Source organism: Triturus cristatus, chromosome 7, assembly GCF_964204655.1.
Source record: "Triturus cristatus chromosome 7, aTriCri1.1, whole genome shotgun sequence".
In the NCBI taxonomy this organism is placed as follows: domain Eukaryota; kingdom Metazoa; phylum Chordata; class Amphibia; order Caudata; family Salamandridae; genus Triturus; species Triturus cristatus.
Genome location: NC_140590.1, coordinates 763,971,672 through 763,997,347, shown reverse-complemented (window position 1 = coordinate 763,997,347; position 25,676 = coordinate 763,971,672). Strand labels below are relative to the sequence as shown.

General features: G+C 44.5%; 1 protein-coding gene across 5 annotated transcripts in view; it reads right to left on the bottom strand.

Annotated features, from left to right (window-relative positions):
• The window catches only part of GCGR (glucagon receptor), a 482,251-nt gene that overhangs the window by 115,595 nt on the left and 340,980 nt on the right, over positions 1-25,676 (bottom strand). For all 5 annotated transcript variants that reach the window (XM_085617519.1, XM_085617521.1, XM_085617523.1 and 2 more), the window contains exons 3-4: positions 12,604-12,700; positions 12,358-12,465 (exon numbers count right to left, since the gene is read on the bottom strand). In XM_085617519.1, the coding sequence (XP_085473645.1) occupies positions 12,358-12,465; positions 12,604-12,700 (205 nt within the window). The remainder of the gene's footprint in view (positions 1-12,357; positions 12,466-12,603; positions 12,701-25,676) is intronic.

Below are 25,676 nucleotides of genomic sequence, written 5' to 3'. Positions count from 1 at the left end.
TTTCAGAATGTGCATTAAAGCAAGGTTGAGGAAGTCCTCTCCTCTGAGTCAGACTCCTCCCAGTCAAAACGTGTCTCCCATCTCCAAGCTTCAAAGGAAGCCCCTAAAGTGACTGCAGCCAGAAGTCTGCCCACACTGCCTTCACCTACTATTTGAGCATATGGCTCATGCTTATTAAAGAGGGGCACTGAATCACCTTGGAGAGATTTCTGCTTGCAGCTTCCTGTCCTAGGCAAGATCCAATACTTTCAAATGGACATTTTGTTTAGGGGAAGGCTTTGACATGTCAGCAGATAAATTAAATTGACCCAGGAGGGTAGTTAATGCCCGAATCCCATGAAGACTGGCTCAGGTAGATATGTTCATTGTAATAATACATAAACAAATGAATATAAGACAAAGCTGTCACTGATTATCTATTTGGGACTTGTGAAACTATAGGAAAAGTCATGTCAATGGTTTTTCTACATTGTGCAAATCAAAAGCTGCATTAAAGCTTATTTTACCCAAAGAGTAAAGGATGTTTCTACACTACAAAGTCTGCATTTCAGCCAAGGAGATGGATACATTTATTATTCGATTTCCAACTGAATTATAAGGCCTGGGTAGGGCATATTCAGTTTAACCTGGGACCTATCTGTGACAGTGCTGTGTGCAGATACTATGATGAGTTAGATGAGCACTCCTCTCAGCCTCAACACTTGTGCACACCCATGTGAACCCATGTGGCACCCAGCCTGCTTCAAGATCTTTACTCCAGCTGTGCACATCAGTTGACTTTATTATAAAAATGTAAGTATTGACATTTGCAGTTCAAGCCATGTTTAAACAGAAGCTAACAGTGAGTGAAGATCCATTAGTGAGACTCACTTACAGGAGGTCCCAAAAAAACTGGGGGTTTTACCACTCAGCACCCACTTCTTCACAGCTTGTAGGTTAAAGATAGAGGCAGGCGGGTTTTTTGCATTGTGCTTGGTAATGCTGGGAGGTGCAATGGTTTTAAAACTGGGTGGTTACAGATTTAAAAAGGACTGTGCACTTGCCCCTTGACCTTGCACTGCAAAGCTATATATTATGCAACATTAAACTTCCAAAGGACAGGATGATAGCATACAAATTCATGCAACTGGCGCAAGTTCTGGCCAGACGCAGGATTGCCATATCCTGGATGGGTAGTAGAGCACCTGACTTTGACCGTTGGCACAGTGATGTACAGGAATGGGCATTTATTTATTTATTTATAACACATTTATAGAGCGCCTGGTTACACCACAAACGGTGTGTCCCCGCGCTATGACACAGGAGAAAGAAAATAGCAGTGAGGAGATGATAATCAGAACTCTAATAGTTCTTTTTTCCATAGAGCCATGTTTTGAGTTGTTTGCGGAAACGTATTTCAGACGTCTCTGTTCTTAAGGTTATTGGAAGAGTGTTCCAGGTCTTTGCTGCTAGATATCTGAAGGACCGTGCTCCCTGCCTGGCTCTGTGTATCCTGGGTATTTTAGCCAATGCCTTGTCCGATGAACGTAAAGTTCTGTCAGGTTTGTATTCCTCAAGGAGTGAGTGCAGATACTTAGGGCCGGATTTCATGAGGATGCGGTGCCCATAGCATAACGCCTTGAAAATGACCCTCTTACCAACTGGCAACCAGTGGAGTTTCTTCAGTGCCTTCTCTGCGTTAGCTCTTCTGGGTAAGCCAAGTACCAAACGAGCAGCAGCGTTCTGTGCCCTCTGTAATTTGGCAAGTCCTCCCTTGGTAGTTCCAAGATATAGAACATTGCCATAGTCCAACTGTGAAGTTATTGTTGCATGGACAATGGTTTTCCTAGCATTGGAGGGCATGAGGTTCAGAATTTTCCTCAGAACCTTGATCGCTCCATAACATTTACCCACAACCCTATGTATTTGGTTGATGAAATTCAGCTCTGCGTCAAAAAAGATACCTAGATTTTTGACTTCCATTTTAGGGTTGGGTAGTGGGCCTAAAGAAGCTGGCCACCAGGCAGATGACCAAATGGTAGGTGATTTCCCCACAATCATTACCTCCGTTTTATTCCCATTTAATTTAAGACAGTGGTTTGACATCCATTTCGCAACCTCTGATAGGCAGTTAGAGAAACGGGTGGCTGCTAGTTCATCTGTTTGAGACAGTAGGACAATTAGTTGTGTGTCGTCCGCATATGAGACGATAGACACATTATGTTGTTCGACCTGTTCGGCCAGCGGGCTTACATATAGGTTGAAGAGGGTCGGGCTTAATATGGAGCCTTGCGGTACTCCCTGCTCGAGAGGCATGCTCTTTGATATACAAGACTCGTGAGCCACTCTAAAACTACGATCAGAGAGGAAAGACTTTAACCAGCAGAGAGCTTTACCCATGATACCGCATGCTTCCAGTCTTTGTAGGAGCAGTTGATGGGATACAGTATCAAAAGCTGCACTGAGATCGAGAAGGATCAGTGCAGCGGTATCTCCTTCATCAGCATGTTTCCTCAGTGCTTCAGTGGCATAGAGTAGGGCTGACTCCGTTGAATGTGCACTTCTAAAGCCTGATTGTGAAAGGTGTAATAGATCATGTTTATTTATATGGTCAGTAAGATGAGGAATTTCACATTAAGCTAAGAAGGTGGGACAACAAGGTGATTCAGGACCTCACTGTGTGGAGGGACCTCACTCCTTGATCCCGGGCCACTGCGGCCTTCTCAGATGGCAACAGCATGGCTGACAATAGGGATGTTGGTTCTTATGCGGATGGTGCAGTGGATTCCACATACAGATTTGAAACATTTTGGCGCACCTATGTGTGAAGAGATACTATTTCCTGGTTGAGCTCTCAGAAATCGTGAATGGGATGTTTGGTTCTGGATGTGTCTTTCCACAATATGCCCGCTATGCTTTATGTCTTATATTTCAACTGCTGCTGTCTGTTTGTTTAATACAAAACTGAAAAATAAAGCTATAAAATAAAAACGAGAGAGGAAGGAAGCAGGGGAGATAAGTGGACATTGGGCCAAGTTGGAGAATCTAGTAGATTAGTGCCCAAGTACAGGTCTTGACCGGGAGGCCATCAGATTGTGGACCGATGAGCGATAGACCCTGCCCAGTAAATGTCATGTTATGTTATATTGATTTGTATAGCAATCTAATTTCCAAAGGAGTATCAAGGAAATTGGGCAGGTGTGTAGGTTTGTGGTCCCCAAGGTGCTTATACGAAGAGTCAGATTATCCGCTTCTGGTGGAACTCAAGTGAGGAGGAGACTGTGTTGAGGGAGAGTGTTCCATGTCATCGGTGCAATGTAGGAGAAAGAGCGACCAAATGGTGAATGAGAGGCAATGAGCAGAAGGGCAGGTACCATGGGCTGCACTTCCCCAGAAGAGACGGAACCTCACTTAGGAGCCAGGGTGTCCCAGAAAATAGAGGATTCTGTCCAAAGAAACAGCAATGCTGTTGGCCCTGTATGACACAGTGCCAAAGAAGCAGTGACTCTCTGGGGGCCTGCATGTTTCTTTTAGCAAAATGTGCCCTGACCAAAGTCAAAACCTCCTCGAAACAGGTCCCGTACCAGAGCATGGTCCTTAGTGGCTGGCCCCCCTTTCCTAGAAAGAAAGCCATCACAATGAAGGAAAGAGTACAAAATAAGGAGTTTTTTGTGGCTGTCCTAAAGGCCCAATGTGCGTGTATTAACAGAGCCTAGATGGAAAAAAATACTAGTTTTACAAACTGAAAAGGGGTAAAGTAAAAGAGAACAAACAGAAACGAAAACTATGCAAGAGTAACTTGTCAAATAAACGCAGTAGAAGAAGCATTCAATTCTGAACTCTCAAGCAAAATGAGGATGGGTCTCAATGTATTAGAAGTCCTTTAATTCTCGTACAAAATATACTTTGGATTGAAAGAGGCCAAAATGGTAGACATTTAGAAAGCCCACAGAATCATCCTCTGTAAAACTGGCAGAAGCACTTACATGGGAGACATTTTGACTAAAATATCCTCCTTTCAACAAATCACTCATATGATGGTGGAGTTACGGATGTCGGCTCCTTTTCACTAGTTTCAAGGCTAAATATTACTCAGACTGTACCAAAATCAATGTTTTGGGAATGGAAAGCATTGAAACCCCTACTACGTAAACTTAACAAAAGAAACATAATCGTCAGGTGTTCTTATTCCAAATGGGAGACAGGACAACGTAATGTCATCACACCATGTGGAAGAGCCAAGGTTTTAAGCCTCGCCCGTGAGACATTGGAGTAGGAGTTTTTAGCTATAGGGCAAGATAAATATCAAAACAGGACTCTTGGCAACCAAGACGACATACCATTGTGCACGATGAGTGAAGTAACGTAACCGGTTTCTGAATTAGGAAAATACTGGAAAGATGGAGAAGCGATGAAGCGGGAGGGAGCAACTTGCGATCCAAAATCCCACCAAAGGGAGGGAAAAGGTTGCATATTATTACAATACTTTAATATGTTTTAAAATGAGAAAGGTAATGGTTCAAGATACAATATGATTGGACTGCTAAGTCTAAGAAGCTTTAAGTTTTTTGTAGCTAGGACGGAACGGAAAGAACAGAGTAGGTTTTGGGGAAACACTGCACAAGCCTGAAAACAGTGTATAAACCCAAAATGGAGGTGTAAGTAATACTGCACCAAGGACAGTGGTGGGGAAAGAAGCTCACAGTGATAAAGAGAATGTTTAGAAAGGCTACAAATTCTATAAATGATACAGTAGTAGTAATACTATTTATCAACATTACATTTAAAGACGGTAGTTTCAGGGGTATTGGAGTAAGTGGGAGGGAAGTACCCAGGGCGCTATCATTTGAGAAGAAAGCCAACAGTGCATTGGGGTTTGTAAAATGGTGTGGCGGAGGAGGCATAGGCCTGCATGTGGAATGGGGACTACGACAGAAAAGAGTGATAAGGATGTCTGACCTAAAGGCGAGGAGAGAGAAATAAGTGCAATATTCTATGGTGACAAATCATTAAATAAACTAATTTAATTCAAAGGTTTAAATCCTTGAAACAGACTTAATTACAAAAATATATCTAATAGTTTTGCTCTAAGAAATGCACCAGCTAGGAAATGATGGTCACATTAAGACCAACAATGTTGAAACCAATACCTGCTGTGTGGACACCATTTTACACAAGGATCGACAATGTAAAGTGCGTTATCACTATGTTGACAAGAAAGATATATATATCATAATAAGTAGTTTTAGTTTTTATTATTTATAGACAATTAGGCTCTTAATTGTCTATTAATAATAAAAACTAAAACTACTTTTTATGATGTATATATCGTTCTCTTAAACTCTTTTCTGCATACAGGAAGGGTAATAAATGACAGAAGCCATCATTACAGATATGCCCAGCCCAACAAACATATCACATTGTACATATCTTGTTGTTGATGAGTATTTTTGAACTTGGGTGTAAAGATGTTCACAAAGGTCCAGGTGAACCAGACTGGAAGCTTTTCTCCACAACCTGATAGGGGAGGGGCCAGTCAGTGTATACAAGCAATAAAAAAAGGCAGGAAAGATTGTTTACCGTGCAAAAAGTCCAATGAGAATATGTGTGTAACGTGCGATGCATTTTTGTGGTCGCAAATGCTCTGATTCGTAGTATGCAACCATAAAGCTGCTCTGTTGAATGTGTTAGATACAGGTTAGGAGTCAGTAACTTTGTTCTGATTCCTAAAATGGGTTTGGAAATGGATAAGCACTAACTATTTGGAAGGGTCGTATTATAGTGATCCCTTCCAAAGAGCAATTCCTATTCATGGGTATCAATGGTTTAGGACTGAAAAGCAGTTGTAAACCAAAGAACTGTTACCAAAGTCCAAGTTGGGGCGGCAACCCAGTCATAAAAGGGAAGGGCGGCCTTTGAAAAACATTCCGCTTTGTTGAATGTAAGAAAAAGGTTGCTGGAGAGTAGTCAGAGGTCTACAGGACTACTGCCAACTCTCAAACACACAAAAGCCCAAACTTTTCTTTTAACAGACCGGATTTAAAAAAGTGTATTTTATTGGAAAGCAATCACAGACATGGTGGTCTGCTGACCTGATAGGGTCACCATCCCTGCGATGGCCTCCGGTCGGAGCGAGTTGTCATTTGTGACCTACTCCATGAATAGTAATGACGTCGGTCAGATTGCGACCCATTCAGAATCTGAATTTCTAACTGGCCTATGTGTACACAGATTGCTTCAGAAATTAATTTACCGGTTGCAAAAATGCTGGTCGCAAATTGCGAGCAGTATTGTGAGAGTGGTAAAAAGCATCTTTGGTTATTTGTTTTGTTACATTTAGATGCAGAAAACACCTTGCCAGTGCGAGTGGATCACATTTAGAGGAAGCTGGTGAGGAGCCTTAATAACCCCCAGTAATGAACCATTTTTAAATGGGCACGACTCACAGAAAAGCAATCCAATAGAATACCAAGGTGAGGATGCCCCAAATACCCTGAGATTTGTATTTCGAAACTGGTGCTTGTCAGCCATGGTCAAGAACAAACAACCCTTAAAGAAATTCTGTTTGAAGGAAGGGATCATAAGATGGATGGCATCTTGTCAAACCTGGCAAATCCAGACCCTTAGACAGATGACAAATACCAATGCGATTTGGGGAAGAGCCATGATTTAAAGGTAACACAGGGAGGCTTTTTGTCCCCTTTTCAAGTGAAGAAGAATGACAGATGGAATGCTCGGGGCGGTGCACCTTTCCAGTAACTAGGTGGGGTCCTTGGAACAGAGAATAGAGGAGACCTCTGTCATGTCAGAATACAATATCTTCTATAAGGAAAAGATATGAGCATATAGAAAAGTCTACTCACCTCTTGGCTAGGTAGAATCTTTACTATCATAATGAATACCGTCTTCCAACTACTGTACATAGTTCACGCTCTCCTAAGCAAGATCCCTGGAGACGATCTCGCAACTCTACAAAGGTTGCCAGGTAAGTTTATGTGGAATGAGAAAAATATAAGTGTTTCCTAAGGAATCTTAATACCAACTCCTAAAGGGGATCCAGCTTTCCTACTATAGAGCGAATCAGCTCCATGCCCTCGGGGAGCAGTTATAGAGGGTTTATGAAAGCAAAGGCCCGCATGATACAAACTCACAGGGCATTATGGGGCATGATCTGAATGCCAAACAAAGGCCACCTACGTAAAATGTACTCTAGCCACATAACTATGGTCCTTTTGCATACTTATGCTGTGGTTGAGGAAAGTCTGCCATCTTTTCCTTCCCCGCTGACACTGATCTGCTACAACTCAGAGAGGAGTTCACTGCGGCAGCGGAAGAGCCTGCTCTTACTTACAGGAGAGGAGGGAGCGGAAGGATAGGGAGTGACATGTCTGCAAATTGTGCAATCACATCTTTAGAATGATGGAAAAGGGTTTTGCATTTCTGGAGTATTTAAATACTTTAAATAAGAGATTGGGTGTTACCCCTGGACAAGAAAGAGAAGCAGCGAGGCAAGGCGCTATTCTAGCAGTTAGAGCAGCATGTGGATGAGAAGGGTGTCTGATAACTAACTTAACTAAAATATGCTTTGGAGTCCACCCTCTGGTGCACCTAGAGGTCACACATGTTAAATCTGGATACGGAGCGGGGGATGAATGTCTCAGAGGACAAGTGGAATAATAAAAGGTCTAACCAAAAGCGACAGCCTGGGTCAAGAGGAGAGACATCACTGACGATATAAAATGTGATTAGTACACGACTCCAGTTAAAATACCTGAGATGTTTCATGGCTTGTCCGCCACGTCCTGGAAGGCATGTGATAACACAAGCATTGCTCTGCAGGTCCTGTGGCCATGCCCTAAGTTGCAGGGCTTCTGGAATGAAGCCCCAGTGGCCATGAAATACTGAACCACACAATTTCAAAATAATCAGAGTGGATTATGCTAGGGTTAAGTATGGATGAATTACATGATGTCACGCAAAATCACAAACATTGTTATGAAGCTGCTGCTAAGGGAGCAATGCTCATGCATAGCAAGTGGAGACGTCAATGCCCTGAGCAGAAAAGAATGGCACCTAAAGATGGGAAACACCCTGAGAAGAAGTACAGTTTGAATAGAATATAACATCTGGAGGATCTTAACAAAAAGTAGTCTCGTTAATTATGTGGCAAAAGACAATCACAAACTTACATGAGAGCCCTGCATACGGTGGGACAAGCAAAACTGTGGTGCAAATGTGACACAAAAGATCCTATGGACCTACATATTATTAGTAAAGAAAAGGAATTTTACAAAAGCCAGACTAATAGAGAGGTAAAGATAAGGGTGGTGGAAACGGGGGAATACATGGGCTAGGTAAATAGGAAATTACACTCACAAACAACTACAATGTGTTAAAGAATAAGAGCCAGGACCCAAGTGTTTGCTCAGAGGCCCACGGTCAGTGCTTTCGAAGGTCGGGGTGCTAAATACCACAGTTGTGTAGTCTTGATTCTACCTAATGCTGCTTTAATCCGCCACCAGACACTGAAAAAAAAATATACCATGTGCCCAGCAATGTTCAAGCAATATTAAAAATGTCAAGATAACTCTGGTGATTAATGTACTTGCTGAGGAGATCTGAATTTTGTCAAGTGGCAGTTTTGGCTCATGATAAAGTTGCACAGAGGGTTAATGTGCCTGCTACAAAGCATGTGTAACCGGCAGATAACAGAATTGTATTTTATGTAGATAGCTGACTGGGTTACTGCTTTTGTCACTTGCTGTTCATAAGTTACAATTCTTCTCATATAGGAAGCTTTGGACTGGCACCAAAGAGCTGCATACAAACTGCAAGGCACATGTTTAGAATCTTAAACTTTTCTCCCACGCCTTTCGTTATCATAAGGTTGTTAAAAAAGGTTTGTTTCGGTAGAAATAAATTCTTATTAGTAAAGCCAACTCCAACGACTTTTACATCTTAAATCACGAGTTTGTGCTTCACTAGACCAAGAACTCTTAAAACATAATGCCCACCAGTATGGTTGACATGGGACTCCTTCACCGAATAGTCCTTAATATATTATGTAACATTTGCTAAACATTGATTTACACACTTGTATGACTCATTGCCTCGTTATCACCTGCATGTGTGATGTGAAGCGCTCTGACCCCCTACATTAGTATGAGTAGCGCTATAAAAGAAATGAAATATATGTGAGAGAGGTGTTTTGGAGAGATGAGAGGGGTGGTAGTGAGGAAATCCATGAAGAAGGAGGTAATTGGCGGGCACCAACGAAGCTTGTCGCACCAGGCTCCATCATGGCTAAAGCCGGCCCTGGATCAGGGATTAATGAAGGAATCTTGTTCCTTTCCTCGTCAGGTTGGCACTCAAGATAAGCACGCTAAGGCAGATTTACTATATGGACCACATAAGTGGGAGCGAGCAGGACAGCCACATGTTTACTAAGATGTAGCGCTGCTGCTCTGTGCCCATCTTCTCACCATGCATGAGTGTGTGATGTCTAGCACAGGTTTTATACTTGAAGGCTCCTCTTCCAGCTCAAAATACCATACTTAGATGAACGTTTTAAGACGTTTCCCGCTTAATATGAGTGCTGCACAGTGCAGCACAATTGTAAAGTGGGGAACGTCTCCTACTTTATGTCTGCCTCAAGGAGGCATATTTTTGGCACAATGCCCTATCTGCAAATATTAGTAAATAGGGCTTTGTGTCAACATGGAAGCAAGCATGGAAACGCCTACGTACCACCCACTGGACACCATCTTGCAAAACAGCTATTTTGTGTTACTTTCAGACAGTGTTTCAGTGCAAATAAAGATTTGCCTTTCTGCTGACTTCGCATCGCTCGAAGTGCTAATGAATCTGTCTCACTGTGTCAGTCTGGTGAACTCTACACACTATTTAAGGACATTTATACACCCTGGGTTATTTTGGATAGCGAATAGGAATACATAACACCATTAAAATTGGCCTCTACTGTGGTTGGACCCTGCTGCCAACATTCCAGGCATTATCTGAGATGATTCATTATTCAAACATATCACAGGACAGTCCGGCTCGTGCCTTGGCGCACGCGTGCAATGCTCTGGCCCCTAGGTGCCAGAAGGAAAGTCTCCATTGCTCACCAGGCTGCCAGCCAAGTGCTTCCGGGAAGGAAAAGAGGCAGGAAATGCACTAGTGCTGTCGAATAGTGTCGCCTAGTAAAGGGCTCGGGTCATCAAAGGGTTATGAGACATGACTCTGGGTCATCAAAGCATAGTGAGACACAGGAGGCATCTCCGGGCACGTGCCACAGCTGGAGGCCCGGAGACGTCTTTGTTGTGACTCACGCACACTGGAGCGGAGATTCTTGAGAAAACATCACTTTTGCCCACCATGCACTCTGGTAGCACCAATTAAATTCCTCAATAGCCAGTCTGACCCCAAAAGCCTCGCTCACTCTTCCTGAATGAACCCAGCCGCAGCTTCATGGACCACTTGAATCTCCCTGCAAGGCCTTTGCGTTCCTCGGTGCCCTCTTCACTCTGACGACCTCTGTCACAGTCTGTGATGGCCCGGTCACTGTCACAGACATCCCTAGCCACACAAATAGTCTTCATCTTATATGGCCTCCCTTACATTCCATGTTCTCCACAGTCAACCTACCTTGCGACGTCAAGCATGTCCGCCTACCTTGTGGGCACTGCCACCCATCCTTACAGCCCTGCCTCTCAGAAAGCACCAACCACCTACCAGTTGCCCTTCCAACAGTCCTCCGTCACACTCCAAGCTGCCAACCCGATGACACCCGTCGGCCTCTTTGAATGCCGAGCCCCCCTTTCTGGATGCCACTGTCAACTTCTCTGATTGTCCTACTATCTCCCTCAGTCCTGCTCCCTCACAGTCACAGTTGCCGTCCTTAGAGGCCAGGGTCACATCTGACATCGCTAGTCACTTCATCCGCTGCCTTCTCCCGCAGTCCTTGCCACCGTCCCAGATGGTACCAGTGGAGTTTCCTGGTAGCGCATCACCTCACTCAGACGGGGCCACCTCTTCTCCTCAATGGCCACAATCAAACCCATTGTTGGCCTTTCCTCATCGTTGACATCCAGCCCCAGCCCCAGTATCTGAGGAGCCCACTGGCCTCCTCTACGTGCATGACCCAGCAACAAAGGTGCCAGACTTCCTCGCAGACGCCCCTTATATTTCCGGGTGTCATGAGTCCTCCTCCGCAATGGCCACAGTCACCCTCGCTTGCTTGCTGCCGCTCAGGGCCGCCTCTAAGGCCATGCGACCGAAGCAGTTGGGGACGCCGTGTTAGAAGTATATTATGGTTTTAAAAGCACCTCCTTCCACGTTCCTGGCCTCCAGTAATTTTCAGGCAATAATAAAATTGTCCAGCTAACTCTGGTGATCAATGTTTGTCCTAGAGAGAGATCGAAGGTTTGTCTGGTTGAGGTTTTGACTCATGGTAAGGTAGCGCAGAGGGTTAATATGCCTGCTGCAAAGAAGGTGTACGGTGTACCATTCAGATCACAAAGTGCATATCATGTAAATAGGCCAGTGGGTTGCTGATTTTGTCTGAAAGATCTTTTGTTACTTACAGTTTATAAGTTATAATCCTAACATAGAACAGTGAGCTATTAAAGGTTATCGAAGAGCTGTATGCAGACTGCAGGGCATAGATTTGAGTGCTGTGATTATTTCCCCAGTCTTTCGTTTTCCTAATTTTGGGAAAAGGGTTCATTTGGCTAAAAATCAATTTTGACTATGACGGGGGAACCCCCGACCATGGTGCTACATTTTAAATTCTTAGTTGGTGCTTCTCCAGACCAAGCACTCTTAAACTGTCCTGCCTACCAGTATGGATGGCATGTGACTCCTATACCTTGTAGTCCTCTTTCTTATGTAACATTTCCTATCAGCTGATTTACACACCTATGATTGGTTCTCTGTGTGGTGTGTGTGTGATGGAAAGTGCTCGGACACTCTACACCGGTATGAGTGGTGGCGGCGCCCTAAAACTAATTAAATGTGTCCCAGAGAGAGCAGTTATGGAGACTTGAGGGCACTGTTAAAGGGTGGTGGTGAGGGAATCTGTGGCGGAGGTGGTCACTGGGGGGCGCCAACAAACATTGTCGCACTAGGCGCTAAAGCCGGCCTTGCTTCCGCTGATCCTCCCTAGGAACGCCAGTGGCGTGTCTTGGCTCCACAGCCACCCTTGCGTATCCAGTCTTCCAATCCTGCGGTCCAGTGACCCTCCATGACGGCGTGTCACCTTCCCCAGACCTCAGAGCCCTTCCTTGAACCCGCTGAGGGCCACTGTCCTCTCCCTGATAGCCCAAGAGCCCCGACAGTCGCCCTCCCTCACAGCCCCGTGTTCCAGGAATACTCTACCTTTCTTGTGCCAGGGCAGGAACCAGGGACAGGACACATTTGCCGTGGTGTTGGGAAGAGTGTCCGGCCAGCAGGAGAACTTGTCAAAGGTCCGGTTACAGACGAGTCCTGCGGAGAGAAGGGGGAGTGTGAGGCGAGAGCTTAGAAGCTGGGAGCAGAAGCGAGACCAGTGAGGGGTGGCGAGTAGAAGGCAGCAGCGGAAGAGACCCCCCCCCACACACACACACAGACAGACACACCCCTTACCTGTGGGTGGGGGCTCCCGAGACATGTTTTCATGACACTCCACTTCGTACTTTTTCCAGCTCTCGTAGACGTAGTCCATGGTCTGCGCCGAGGGCCCCTGTGAAAGGATTTCAAAGTCAGCTGGGCTCATAGCGCTGCGCATCTGTGTGCGGCTCTTGCTTCCAGCGCACAGAAGCCAGACCCCCTCAACTCGTGGCTCTTGAAAAGGGGCCGCACAGCCTGACAGAAGCCCCATGTTAAACAATATATAGCTTTCCTAAGTAGTATCCTAAAGGAAAGACGTGCTTTTTTTATCAACAGGGAATATTACGCACTACTGCCTGTATTTTTCAAACACATCATAATAGCATTGAAAAACAAGTATTGGCAAAGCCAATAGATCTCACCTTGTTGATCTATTGGCATTACCAATGTTTTTGCTGATGTTCCACAGCATTGGCAAAAACCAAAATGCTTTCAGCCGATGCTGTGCAGCATTGGCAAGAAAAAAACAGAAATAATGGTGAAACATTGATGATGCAGCCGCTGCTGGTGGCCCCTTCATTCACTAGGCGCGGGTGTATGCCTAATGATGTATGCGCACATAAATCCCCACACACGCTTGCGCCTACGGAATGTTGGAGGTGCCATTATTTTTTATTTTATTTACTGATCCAAGATGGCAGACGCCACGTGGATGAGTGAATGAAAAGGGCAGCCCAGCACCAAATGACAACAGCTGGGCCCCTCCAAAAATATTAAAATTAAACAAATGCATTGATTGAAAGGATTGGGGTGTGTAAAGGTGCAGGTAGGCTCAGATAGATCTAGCACGTCAATATGCTACACAGTGGTATAAGAGTAACAATGAGACACAACACTCCTGCCTGGTAATATGAGCCGGAAGGTCACGAGCGACCTCCGCTCCTTTATTTATACTCTCTGGCCACGCCTGGCCAGAGAGTGATACATTGTGTGGGGGTGCTTCCGGGACGGGGAGGCCTGCACATTAGCAACTAGACCGTTACAGGGTGCACAATGGAGAAGGGATGAGACGCATGCGTGGGTGACAGGCTTGAAATCTACTGCCAGTTTTTGCTAAGGTCCACAAGCGGTCATGTGTCAATGGACAGCTAATATCTTCCAGTAGGAGCTATGTAGAAACTGCATATATAAGGTAACACAGAGGAGCAGTTCAGCTTTGAAGAGATCCACCAATCACAGTCTATTTGCCTCCATATAGCCTTTCAATTTCTTTGGTGTACCCTTTGTTGCACCAGAACTTTTCACAATCCTCCCATGGAGCTTAATGTAAGCTAATTCTAAATACGGCCGCACCAAACCTCTGGCTTCAAGCTCATCACGGCCCTGTGGCCCAAACGTTGCTGAACCTTTGCTGCTGGAATAGAATGGAAATCAAGACTTGTCAAGAAGGGGAAGATCTTCAAGAAGCCATCCGGAAATTAGAAGGGTGACCGTGGCCTCTGTGTTTTAAAAAAATCACAAATTCCCTTCACCTTATTTTGGAAAATCTTATGGTAGGACCAGGGGCTTCCTTTAATGCATGTTTAAAACTTGATAATAACTGCATTATTGAAATGCTTAAAAGATCTAAAAATAAATGTCATAAATACGAAATATCCTGTCCAACCTGTGCCTTCAGAATAGTGTGCTATCTGCCCACAGAGGCCAGGACCGCTCTTGTCCATGTGCTCCGGATGTGGAATTCTCCCTCCCTGCCTGTGGATCACCGTGTGTCCCTTTGGCCACAGGAAAAGGAGGCCCTCTAATGGAAAGCAGGAATCAGGGCTTTGAGGGAGATCTTAATGACGGGGTCACTTCCACATATATCATGGAGCATTCAACTGCACACTGCACGTTTGACAAAGGTAATGCTGGATAGAAGGTGGTAATGCTTGTATGTGGGAAGGTGGAAAATCTTATCTTTGAGCATTAGCTTTACCAAGCTCTTGCATCAGAAACTCAAAGTCGATCATTCATGAAGGCCTTGCCCAAAGAGTCTTAAAAGAGTCGGCCTGAACAACAATTTTGCCCTTTGTTAATGGCGTGGAATTGAGAACCTCAATGGATTCTCTTGACAAATCTACACAATAGAGGCTAGGTTCCCACAGGGACATGTGTAATACAATTATGGCCTGACAACATTGCAGTTCTCTCCACATGTACATTCCATAGTTATGCACATCTTGATGGCTGAAACTACATCTTCAGAAGTGGCACAGGAGGTCAGTTTCATTTAACAGTCAGGCTACATCAATGCAACCATATGTTATACCAAGTACCAACATTCTTATCAGTAGATGGAAAACCCATATTTCACTAGTATGAAAGTTTGGTGCAGGAGGATTTGTGGGTGCAGATCTCTGACTGGAGCTTAGGAAAGGATACAAACAGGGGAAAATCTTCTATATAACTTGAGGAGTATTCAACAAATCCTTTTAAAGTTCAGCATCGCTGGAATAAATTAATGCTCCAGCAAAAAGGGTGTATCCAGCCCAGCGATGCTTCATGTGTCGTCTGTTATTATGCCACTCAGGAATTACAGTGAAGGGCCAGAACGGTGAGAGCATCACTTGCCTGCAGTCTGCTAAGAAGGCGTGTGAGGCCGCTGCTTCTGGTGTGGGGATCCACCTGAAGAGCCGGGGAAGCTGTGTGCACAGTCAGCCCCAGACAGGTCCTTGCCTCATGGACTTCTGATGCTGAAAGACGCCTGGTTAGGTAGCCAATCACTGTTGGCTACACGTGTCTCGTTGTTGGACTGAAAATGCGTCTAGCTGACTCCTTCTAGGATTGTGTGAGTTAAGTTAGCATTTGCGGCAGGATTTTTTATTCAGCGCCATTTTGTGTCGTGATCGAAATGAAGCTTCTGTCTCATACTGTCTGCCTCGATTGTTTCTCTTTATTATTCAAGGTTGAGCTTCGCTGCACTAATGAATAGACCATTCTGTGTTTGCATGCCTTTCCTCATAGGTAGCCCTGCTCCCACTCTCAGAGAGACGGGCACTGGCTGAGTAACCTTGAAGCTACAATAGTGTGTTCCCCGATCTCAGGATGGTAGCTCATCCTTCTGTACCTCCTCAGTTCATCAATGCCCAGGCTTTAAAATTCCAATCTGGGCAGGTCTTAGGGGTGTTGGAAATGTATATCTGACTTTACCTTGTGGACGAGGGTCAGTCGCTCGACAGCTATCTAAGGAGGCTGGTCAGACCGGACTCTGCTCGAGCGCATACTAATAAAGTAATTTTGGTTTCTATTCTCTATATTATATTACTGTCTGACCAACTCTTTATTTGTATGGAAGGGTAAGAGGTGGCAGCGAGTGACCCGGGTGGCCCTAATCAGGTCACTTCCTTCAGTTGGCACCTGAATAGGGACCACATAGGGTGAGTGACCCTTCCTTGCCCGCGGACGGGTGAGGAGGACAGGGCCACGTTGGGTCGGATGGGCAGACCGGGGATCCCTGCATGAGATAGTTCAGTACTCGCAGCTGCCCCATCTGTCTGACCGGGCGGTGCCCCGGCCTGTGGTAATCCCGGCTGGGGTCCTGAACAGCGAAACAGTCCAACATTGACCGCCAATCTCCCAGCACTATGCTGCGATGAGGTGGACAATCGAAACCAATGGATGCTTGATGACTGACAAATAATGACAGAAGGTAATTGCCCTTCCAGGTGGCCGATACCCAGAACTGTGGTTATATTATTTAACCGGAGGAGGATAAAATGTTCTACTTTATCTATGGGCAGTTCTTTTAATTGGATCTTTATCGGCATGTATTTATAATAAAGCCAGATAAAATGCCAGAGTCACAACTATAAGTCAGGTTTCAAATGAACTTCTCCAACTCTGCATTAGACTCACTTTAGTGTTTGAGACTTGGGCATCAAGAGCACATGCTGAAATTCCACTTTAAAAATATTGGGGGATAGGAGACGCCATATTGCGGTGGAATAAAAGGAAGATTGAAAGGAAAGATTAGACACTATGAAAGTATGAATTAACCCGGGCACCATGATGGCACTGGATTGTACTGCTTGTTGCTTCCATCACTTGAACCCCCATCCCCCCGGTGCCCCACAGCTCTCAGTTTAATTCGGATGATTGTACTCATACTGCTTAGACCCTTTCCTTCATTCTTTCCCTATTATCTGAATTCTGACATAGTGGGTCTCCTTTTCACAATCCTTTTATACCACAAGGTGATGCATTAGGACCCACATGTTCCTTCTGTTGGCGAGTGTGGCACTATCACGAGTGACTGACATGACAATTGTCACAACCCACTTATTTTCTGACTCCTTTTATTCCAGTTCATTTAATTTGAAGAGTCAGTAGTCAGCATCCTTGCCTGTAAATCCCTTATTCCGATGGCCGTATTATGAACTTCCGATTTTTGTTTTGTGCACTTAAGTTTCACTAAGTCTGAGCACATTTTTTCGCACTGCTTATCATATATTCTTTTAAAATGTTGTGCAAAATATATTTTTTTTATTTGCACTCTGTTCTAACTGACTCAATAAACCCAATGTGATTTCTTTTATTTTCATTCTCTGTACGTATATACATCATTTTCCTATTGACCACATAGAAACCACTGTGTTGTTTTATGTGTGAGTTAACGCAGGTTCCTGTTTTGTCCTTGGGGTTGCTCTTGTGGAAAGTAAAAGCAGCATTTTATTTAGCTTGAGTCCTCCCCACGCTCTTTTAAAAATGTAATACTTTAATCTGACTCCAAGTATTAGTGGTACCAAAGCTTACTAGTTCTCAAAAGGTAATTTTGCTTTTGTTTCTCCAGCGTGGTCACTTTTAATGTACCCCTGCTCTGTGTTCTCCCATTCTCAATGCAACTAGTGTGGCAAAACTCTTTCTTCTTGTGTTTTAGTCTTTCCTCTATTGCTGCCTCTTGTGATCTGAACAACTGTATGTGAGGTGGTCTCTGCTACAAATGCCACCAGAGAGTCTGTGGTAGGAAGGCAAGGTGTCTGATAGCACCTTACCTCTCTTCGCTAGACTTTCCCTACAACCGTCTTCTAACAATGACAGAACCATTGCTAGCATCATCTGGTCTCCTTGATCGCTTCCTCACCGCATCACTCCTCACCACTCTGGCTCAGCTCATATATTCAAGGTCGTTATGTTTATAATTCCACCACATGACTATCTATGTTGCAGTCTCAGCATTAGCATTGGTTATATGGGATTTCATAGAAAAACAAATTCACAGAAAACCAATATCGAGAATTCATTTTACCTATTTTATTGACATTTTGAAGATGACTAGCATAGATCTGGCCAAGAAATCTAAGTCAGATTCCCCTCGCTGACCTGGAGGATAGGGTAAACTCCAAGGGTGGGCGGACATTTGCCCTTCCGTCTTCCGCGATAATAGGCGGAGAAACAGGGCAAATCTCCGCACACTCGGGGCATAACAGAAGTTGGCCGCCCGCCTCCCGCCCGCCTCCCGCCCGTCTTAAATACATTACAAAAGTAATTGTTAAGTAACCGTACCTTATCGGCGGCGTTCCCGGGCTTCGATCCTTCTCCAGTGCGTCTTCTTCTCCCCGGCAGGAATGCGCATGCGCGGGCTCCCGCGCATGCGCAATTCCCAGAAGAAGACGCGCTGGAGAAGGATCGAAGCCCGGGGCCGCCGCCGATAAGGTAAGGTTACTTAACAATTGCTTTTGTAATGTAATGTATTTAAGACTGCGGGCGGGAGGTGGGCGGGAGGCAGGCGGGAGGCAGCATGTGCGTAAGGGACCTATGCGGAGAGTGCGGAGATTGGTTTAATCTCCGTGCCTCCCTGCGTAGGTCCCTTACGCACATTACGCCCAGCCCTAGTAAACTCCCTCCTCCCAATCCACACTGGTGAGCTCTCAACAACAGAACTCACCTCTCACTACAACACCACTATGACTTCTATTATGGACCAAATAGCCCCCCTGAAACTGAAAAGAGTAAGGACCATACCATCCAGATCGTGGTTCAACACAGCCATAAACGCAGAAAGAGAACTAAGAGCGGCAGAAAGACTCTGGAGAAACAACCCGTCCACAGCACTACTTGAGTTAGACTCAAATCAGCACGCGCAAAGTATAAAAAACACATAAAAAACTTCCTTCTTCTGCAATGCCCTTGGTAATGCAAAAAACAGGCCCAAAGAACTACTCGCTCTCATTAGGCAACAAACTTCCAAGCCCCCATCGTCACCAGTTGTGGCCTCCAAAGACCTGTGCGATTACTTTGCCAATTTCTTTGATGACAAAATCACCAAGATAGAACTCTCCCTGGACGTGCAGTGCAGTCCCCCCGACAGTAAACCACCCACTGGGTCAGAAGATACCACACCCAAGCACCCCCTAAACCTATGGAAAACCTTCAATCGCATCTCGGAAGCAGAGGTCATCAAAATGATTTCCAGCTCTAAACCCTCAGCACACCCCCTGGATCCCATACCTACCCAACTGTCTAAAAAGCTAAAACTCTCCCTAGCCTGGCTCTGGACCTAGATTATAAACAGCTCCCTAAGCACTGGAGTCCTGCCTGGCTGCCTCAAAGTCGGCCAAGTCACACCTCTACTCAAAAAACCAGGTTCCGACTCAAATGATCTGAACAACTTCAGACCCGTCTCCAACCTCCCTCGCCTAGCAAAAATCCTGGAAAGATGTGTTCTCCTCCAACTCACTCAACACCTGGACAACACCAACCTTCTTGATCCTCACCAATCAGGTTTCAGAAAAGGCTGCAGCACAGAGACAGCGATCTTAAATGTTATTGACAACATGCACAAATCTCTCGATACAGGCCAATGCTGCCTACTCGTACTCCTAGACCTATCGGCAGCCTTCTACACAGTCAACCACAAACTACTCATCAAGGCACTTCAAGAAAGGGTAAGAGTAGAAGAGGTGGTCTTACAGTGGTTCACCTCCTTTCTACAGAACCGCACCCAAAGAATAAAAATCAGAAACTTCTCGTCGGACCTACTCCCAGTTGGCAGAGGTGTCCCCCAAGGATCAGTACTCTCGCCACAACTCTTCAACATCTATATGGAACCCCTTACCACCATACTCAAAAAGACCAACATTCCCGATTCCCAGATCTATCTGGAAACCTCCTCCATTGAAGACATTCAGAGACTGAACGACACTCTTAGAGAAGTCCAACACTGGTTATGACTCAATCACCTGAAACTAAACCAAGACAAGACGGAAATCCCACTCATCTCCAACAAGGAGAAGAACCCCTAATTCACAGAACGGCTTAAAGCCATTGATGCTCTCAACTATAACCCCACCCTAGCCGATTCAGTAAAATCGCTGGGAATCACTCTGGACCCTAAATTAGACATGAGCAAACACATCAAGAACACCACAAAGAGCACCATCCTCAACCTCAAACTACTCAACAAAATAAAACCCTTCATCCCGCTGAACGACCTCAAACAAGCCACTCAATTCCTGATGTTGTCAAGACTGGACTATGGAAGTGCAACCCTCACAGGAGCAACAAAATCACACCTAGCTCCCCTCAGATCAACCTTGAACGCAGCAGCTCGAATGGTCACAGGGGTAAAGAAATATGAACACATCTCACCAGCACTCAAAAAACTAAAATGGCACCCAGTTGAAATGCGCACCAACCTAGGAACCGCATGCCTCACGCACAAAGCGCTGCATACAGGGAAACCCGCCTACCTGGCCTCCAAACCCCAGAAGGCAGGTCATACAAGAAACCTAAAGAGTACCAACACTCTACTCCTTATCCCTCATAAAACTCGCAAACAAAACACCGCATCTCGATCCTTTGCAGGAAGTGCGGGCAAAATCTGGAACTCCATCCCTGTACACATCAGGAATAACCCCTCCTACTTAAAATTCAAAAGGCAGCTCAAAGACCTCCTCCTCAACAGATCTCTTCCAAAGGGTTAGTTTTAGTCTAGCACCGCAGCCTGCCTACATCAGCACACTGTCACTTTGACCTTAAGACCTCTACCTCACTCTCCCCAGGACTACCTCAGCAATCCCTCACATCCCGGACCAAACCCCTGCAGGAGACAGGGTGCTATCTACGATGTGATCATTCGGAGCGACCTGAGACACTGTACACACAACTGTGTTAACATCTCTTACAAGCGACGCAGTGCTTACAAGGATATCATACACCAGATCCCTGACCAAATCCTGTCAAGAGACATGGTGCCTTCTACGACGACACCACTTGAAACGTCTTGAGACATTGCACATACAAAGGTGTTAACATATCTCACAAGTGACTCTGTGCTTGTTGCAAAGATATTACACAATGCGTAAGGACCCATTGTGCATATTACTATATTAATGTATCTTATGATTGATAAAGCTGTAAAGCGCTCGCATACCTTCGGGTCTGGCTAGCGCTATATAAAACTCCTAAATAAATAAGTAAATAAATAAATATATAATTTGGTAGACACCACCTCATGAAATGTCCTTTTGAAGTTGATTTTACATGTCTTTATAAGGTGTATGTGCAATTAATCTTGACAGTGGTTGCACCTAACCATACCCAAATGTAATATTAATATAGGCCTTTTGTCTCACATTGGGATACACTTACTTACCATCTGATGAGGGAGAAAACTCACTTACTTCACTGTTTTTATGACGTTCACATGTGGCTCGCATCCGAAGATGTCTACAACTCACTCACGTCACTGTTTACGTTAGGTTCAAATGCAACCTGTCAATACTTTCTGGTTATGTGAACTACATGGCTAATGTGTCCACATCATGAGAGCTCCGATGGCATTGGATATTGACATATATGGGGACAACAGGTCCTATCCATATGGTTTGAGATGATGCGCATGATACTATATTACAAGAATAGTTGTTTAACTTGAATATGCTCATGTGGTTTATACATTTGCACTACTCTTAGATGGTGGGCAATATCACTAGTCACTCTCCTATTTTGAAGACATACATTGATAAATACAAGATGGTCCTGGTGTTATACACCATGGCCGCCTAGGCCACACTGATCGCACTCTATGTTACAGGGATTCCATTCCCCGGGTACGCCGACGATTACCTAACATAATACTTTATCATGAATATCAGGAGATGCATTGATTCATGCTGCAACAACTGATATGGTTTTAATATATACGAGCCAACATAAAATATTGTACTGCTTCAGGTTAAGAGGGAGTCATGGCCACTTCAGTTCCAAATAGCCCTGGTATTGACGCTCTTATTAGACTGAGGTATAACTGGGCTACCATTGGAGATGATTGGCCTTCACTTTATGCGGTACTGCTGTTAACCTACTGATGCTTCTATATTTCTTATAACACATACAGATACTTATAGAAGGAGGCATGGCCACTTCAGTTCAGAATAGCCCTGGTGGTAGAGCAGCTTTTCAGCCAGGTATTAACTACATGTACCAGCATGTTATGCTTCACTGCTGTTACCTTTACAGCTGCTTATAATGTTTATGATGTGTATAGATACTTATAGGGTTAGCACTAGAGATCCTTTAACTGAGTGGTCACTAAATGAAAAACCAATGTGATGAGATGCCCAACACTACGTTATGACACATGAAGGATACGACTCCTACTAATCTGATGATGATAAAACTAGCACACTCCATATTTGATTCTATCGTATTACGCAGCTTCATTGTTGCGTTAGAGGAGATGATTTCCTCCAGTTACGTATTTGATATAATGGTTTTATAAAGGTATTAAAACGCATCATGACCGCATTAACTAGGACTAGACAAAACCATGATGGCGCACACATTCGCGATAGACACACAGACTATGGTGCTTTGTGTCTTATGACACCTTACGTTGATTTTATGACAACAAACTACTAGGCATGCCTTTTCAGGTAGTCAGTGTTAGTAGTTCACAAAATAGATCTTGTAACATGCGGCCATAATTACTATTGAATTATTTCAGGTGCTTTATATGCATTGAACAACTATAGTTCTGACAACCTCTGGATGACGACGGAGACCTGATACGGATGTTTGCTATCACGGAGAATTGAGACACTTGATCTAAGGAATATTACGAGATTGGCTGTACTGGGTGTTTTTTAGACTGCATAACTCATTGCTCTTCTCATGGAACGATTTTCTTCTCCATTTTTTTAATACCAGTTTATACAGTGTGCTATATGGATTTTCCACACTTTTGTTTTGTTATTTCTACCACATGAATGGAAACACTAGGTTGTTTTCACTCCATTTCTTTCAATTTTCATGCAATACTGTCAATATATACATATAAGACTGTGAATGTAGGGTGCTCACCAGTATGGACTGCATTGCACTCTTACCCTTTCTTGTCCCACCGTGTGGACATTTTGGTTGAATGCAACCCACTTGTCGGTATTTAAAAAAAATTGTGGGCATAATTGGGATGTCATACTATATTGATTCTGCGATGTCCTCCTATATTGAATCTGCAGCCCTGATGAAGTCAATATTCGCATACTCACTGTGATGAAACATGTGTTGGACACTTGTGCTTGTTTTGGCTTGATATATGGATACAATATTGGACGTGATTTGGATTATACACAGCTGATTATCATTGAAGAGTGCAGACATTCTGTGACATACAATGAAACTGGGATAGTTCCCAGCATTGAAAGTTCTAGGAGTGGCCACCTTCTCTCTCATTGCCCTGCACCAGCGCTTGATAGTACTATTGAAAGCATTTTTCTGATGACAAAATACTCTTCTTGCCACACTGTCATTATTATAATCTTGACAATGAGTTGTCTCTGATGGTTTTTCTACAAAGATTGTCTAGATGCTTTTTACCTTCACCCCCTCCTCTACTCACATCCAGTTACTATGCAAAATGTCACTTTAAATTTCTGCTGCAGGTAGTTACTCCCCGCAACCCTTCTACCATATTCCACTGCTCTCTTTTTCTCTCTCATATTATCAAGCCCATTATCGCCGCTTTAGCGGCAGTTTTCTGCCGATAAAGCGGCGATAATTTTAACGCCAGACCTTGATAATATGCCCCTTAATGTATAATTCCAAATATCTGTGACTACTTCACCGCTCTACCTTCTCACCAGCACATCTATTCTCTCCCCCTTTTTTCTTTGAGCAACCTTTGTATTTAATCAACTCTGATATAACTGAAGTATATGATAATAAATGTACTGAATTCAAATTTACCCTGGTGATCTTTGGCTAATACTGAATGTATGCTATGTTATATTGGATAGCAAGATATGTTGTTTTGTTCATTGTGGTATTCATTACCAGTGTTTGACCTATGTAGCTACACTTACGAGTACAATTGATAAATCACTTCTGCTTTAAAGCAGTCACGGACCACTTTCTGTTGAGATCTGAATCCTGTCTGAGTGGGATGAAGACGATTATTTTTTTTCTAAGAAAGCAGATAGAATTAAATTAGTGTGCTTCTCCGCTAATTTGCTCAATCCAGGCAGTAAAGAGATGGGTTGATAGTTTTCCCAATCTTCTGGATCAAGATTAGGTTTCTTCAGGAGTGATTTGACTCTGGCGTGTTTCCATAGGGATGGCACGATCCCTGTCTTGAGTGATGTATTTATCACATCAAGTATAACCGGTGACACAACCTCCGAGATCTGATGAAGAATGGTAGGAGGAGCGGGTTCTAGGGGGAACCTGATTCTAACTCTCTCAGGAACCCTTCCAGAGTGAAAAGTATCTATAATTGTATTTATTAATGAATATACATACCACACTCATCAAGGACTCTTGGTGTCTCCTTTCTCTGCTCTGCACTTCAGAAATGAAGAGTTCATCACTGTTGCTTGTGTTATCAGCTCTTAAAAAACATGTAACAGGGAAAATGATTTTCCTGCTCTGCTCCCCCTCCAGACCAGGACACTGACAACATCCCAGGTCTGCTGAGACTTCTGGATACCTCTTTTGAACTAAGTCACTTCTAACTGCACTGAACTGCTGCTATCCACCTGCAAATCTGATGCATTAACAACAGCAGGTCTTCGGGCTGATTACTCGCGGTGGCGCAGCAGTGGCGGTCCACAGTCTGCCGGATTATGACCTTCAAAGTCGTACTGGCGGTGGTTCGCTGCCTGCACCAGGAAACGCTGTTCCCTGGCGCTGGCATGGTGGAGGCCCAACGTAACATGCTGAGCGGGACTGGCGCAGTCCCACTGAGTATTTTACGAGTTTCTCCACCATCAGCCATTTCATGGCAGGACCCCCACCATCAAAAGGCTGGCGTTAGAGTAACAAAATGGGCCCTGTTAGACTTGACATCTTTGGCGTGTTTCCCCAGAATTTTTGCTTTCTGACCTCCATGTTTTGCTGGCTTAGTGTTTCTGCGCACTTTTCTCACTGCTGATCAGTGGTAAAGTGCAAGTGCTCCAGTGGTAAAATGTGTTATGGATTGGTGTTTCCATAATTGGCCTATTTGATTTATGTGTCAGTCCCTAGTAAAGTGCACTGAGTGCGCCAGGGCCTGTACATCAAATGCTGTTAGTGGGCTGCAGCACTGGATTGTGCCACCCACACAAACAGCCCGTAAATGTAACTCTGGCCTGCCAGTGCAGAGCCTGTGTGCAGTCTGGTACTGCTATGTCGACTTGGCAAGTGCACCCACTTGCCAGGCCCTAACCTTCCCTTTTCTTACTTATCAGTCACCCCTAAGGTAGGCCACGGTACCCCTGTGGGCAGGGTGCAGTGTATGTGAAAGGTAGGACATGCCCTGGTGTGTGTGGCATGTCCTGATAGTGAATTTCTGCCAATTCGTTTTTCACTATTGCAAGGCTACCTATTCCCCATAGGGCAGAATGGGGAGTTTGTTTATAACATCTCATAAACATAACTGGCCCTGGGATCTAGGTGGGAAAATAAAGTTTAGTATGCCTGAACTCAGAATGCATCTTTTAGTGAAGGTGATTTTTACATTCTGTGTTTGAAAATACCACTTTTAGAAAGTAGGTATTCTCTTGCTCAGTCATCCAGCAGGCCTCTGCTGGGTTTGTGGATTGACTGTCTGGGTTTTGGATGACAGGGGCTGGGAAGCAGGAGTGGCTCCG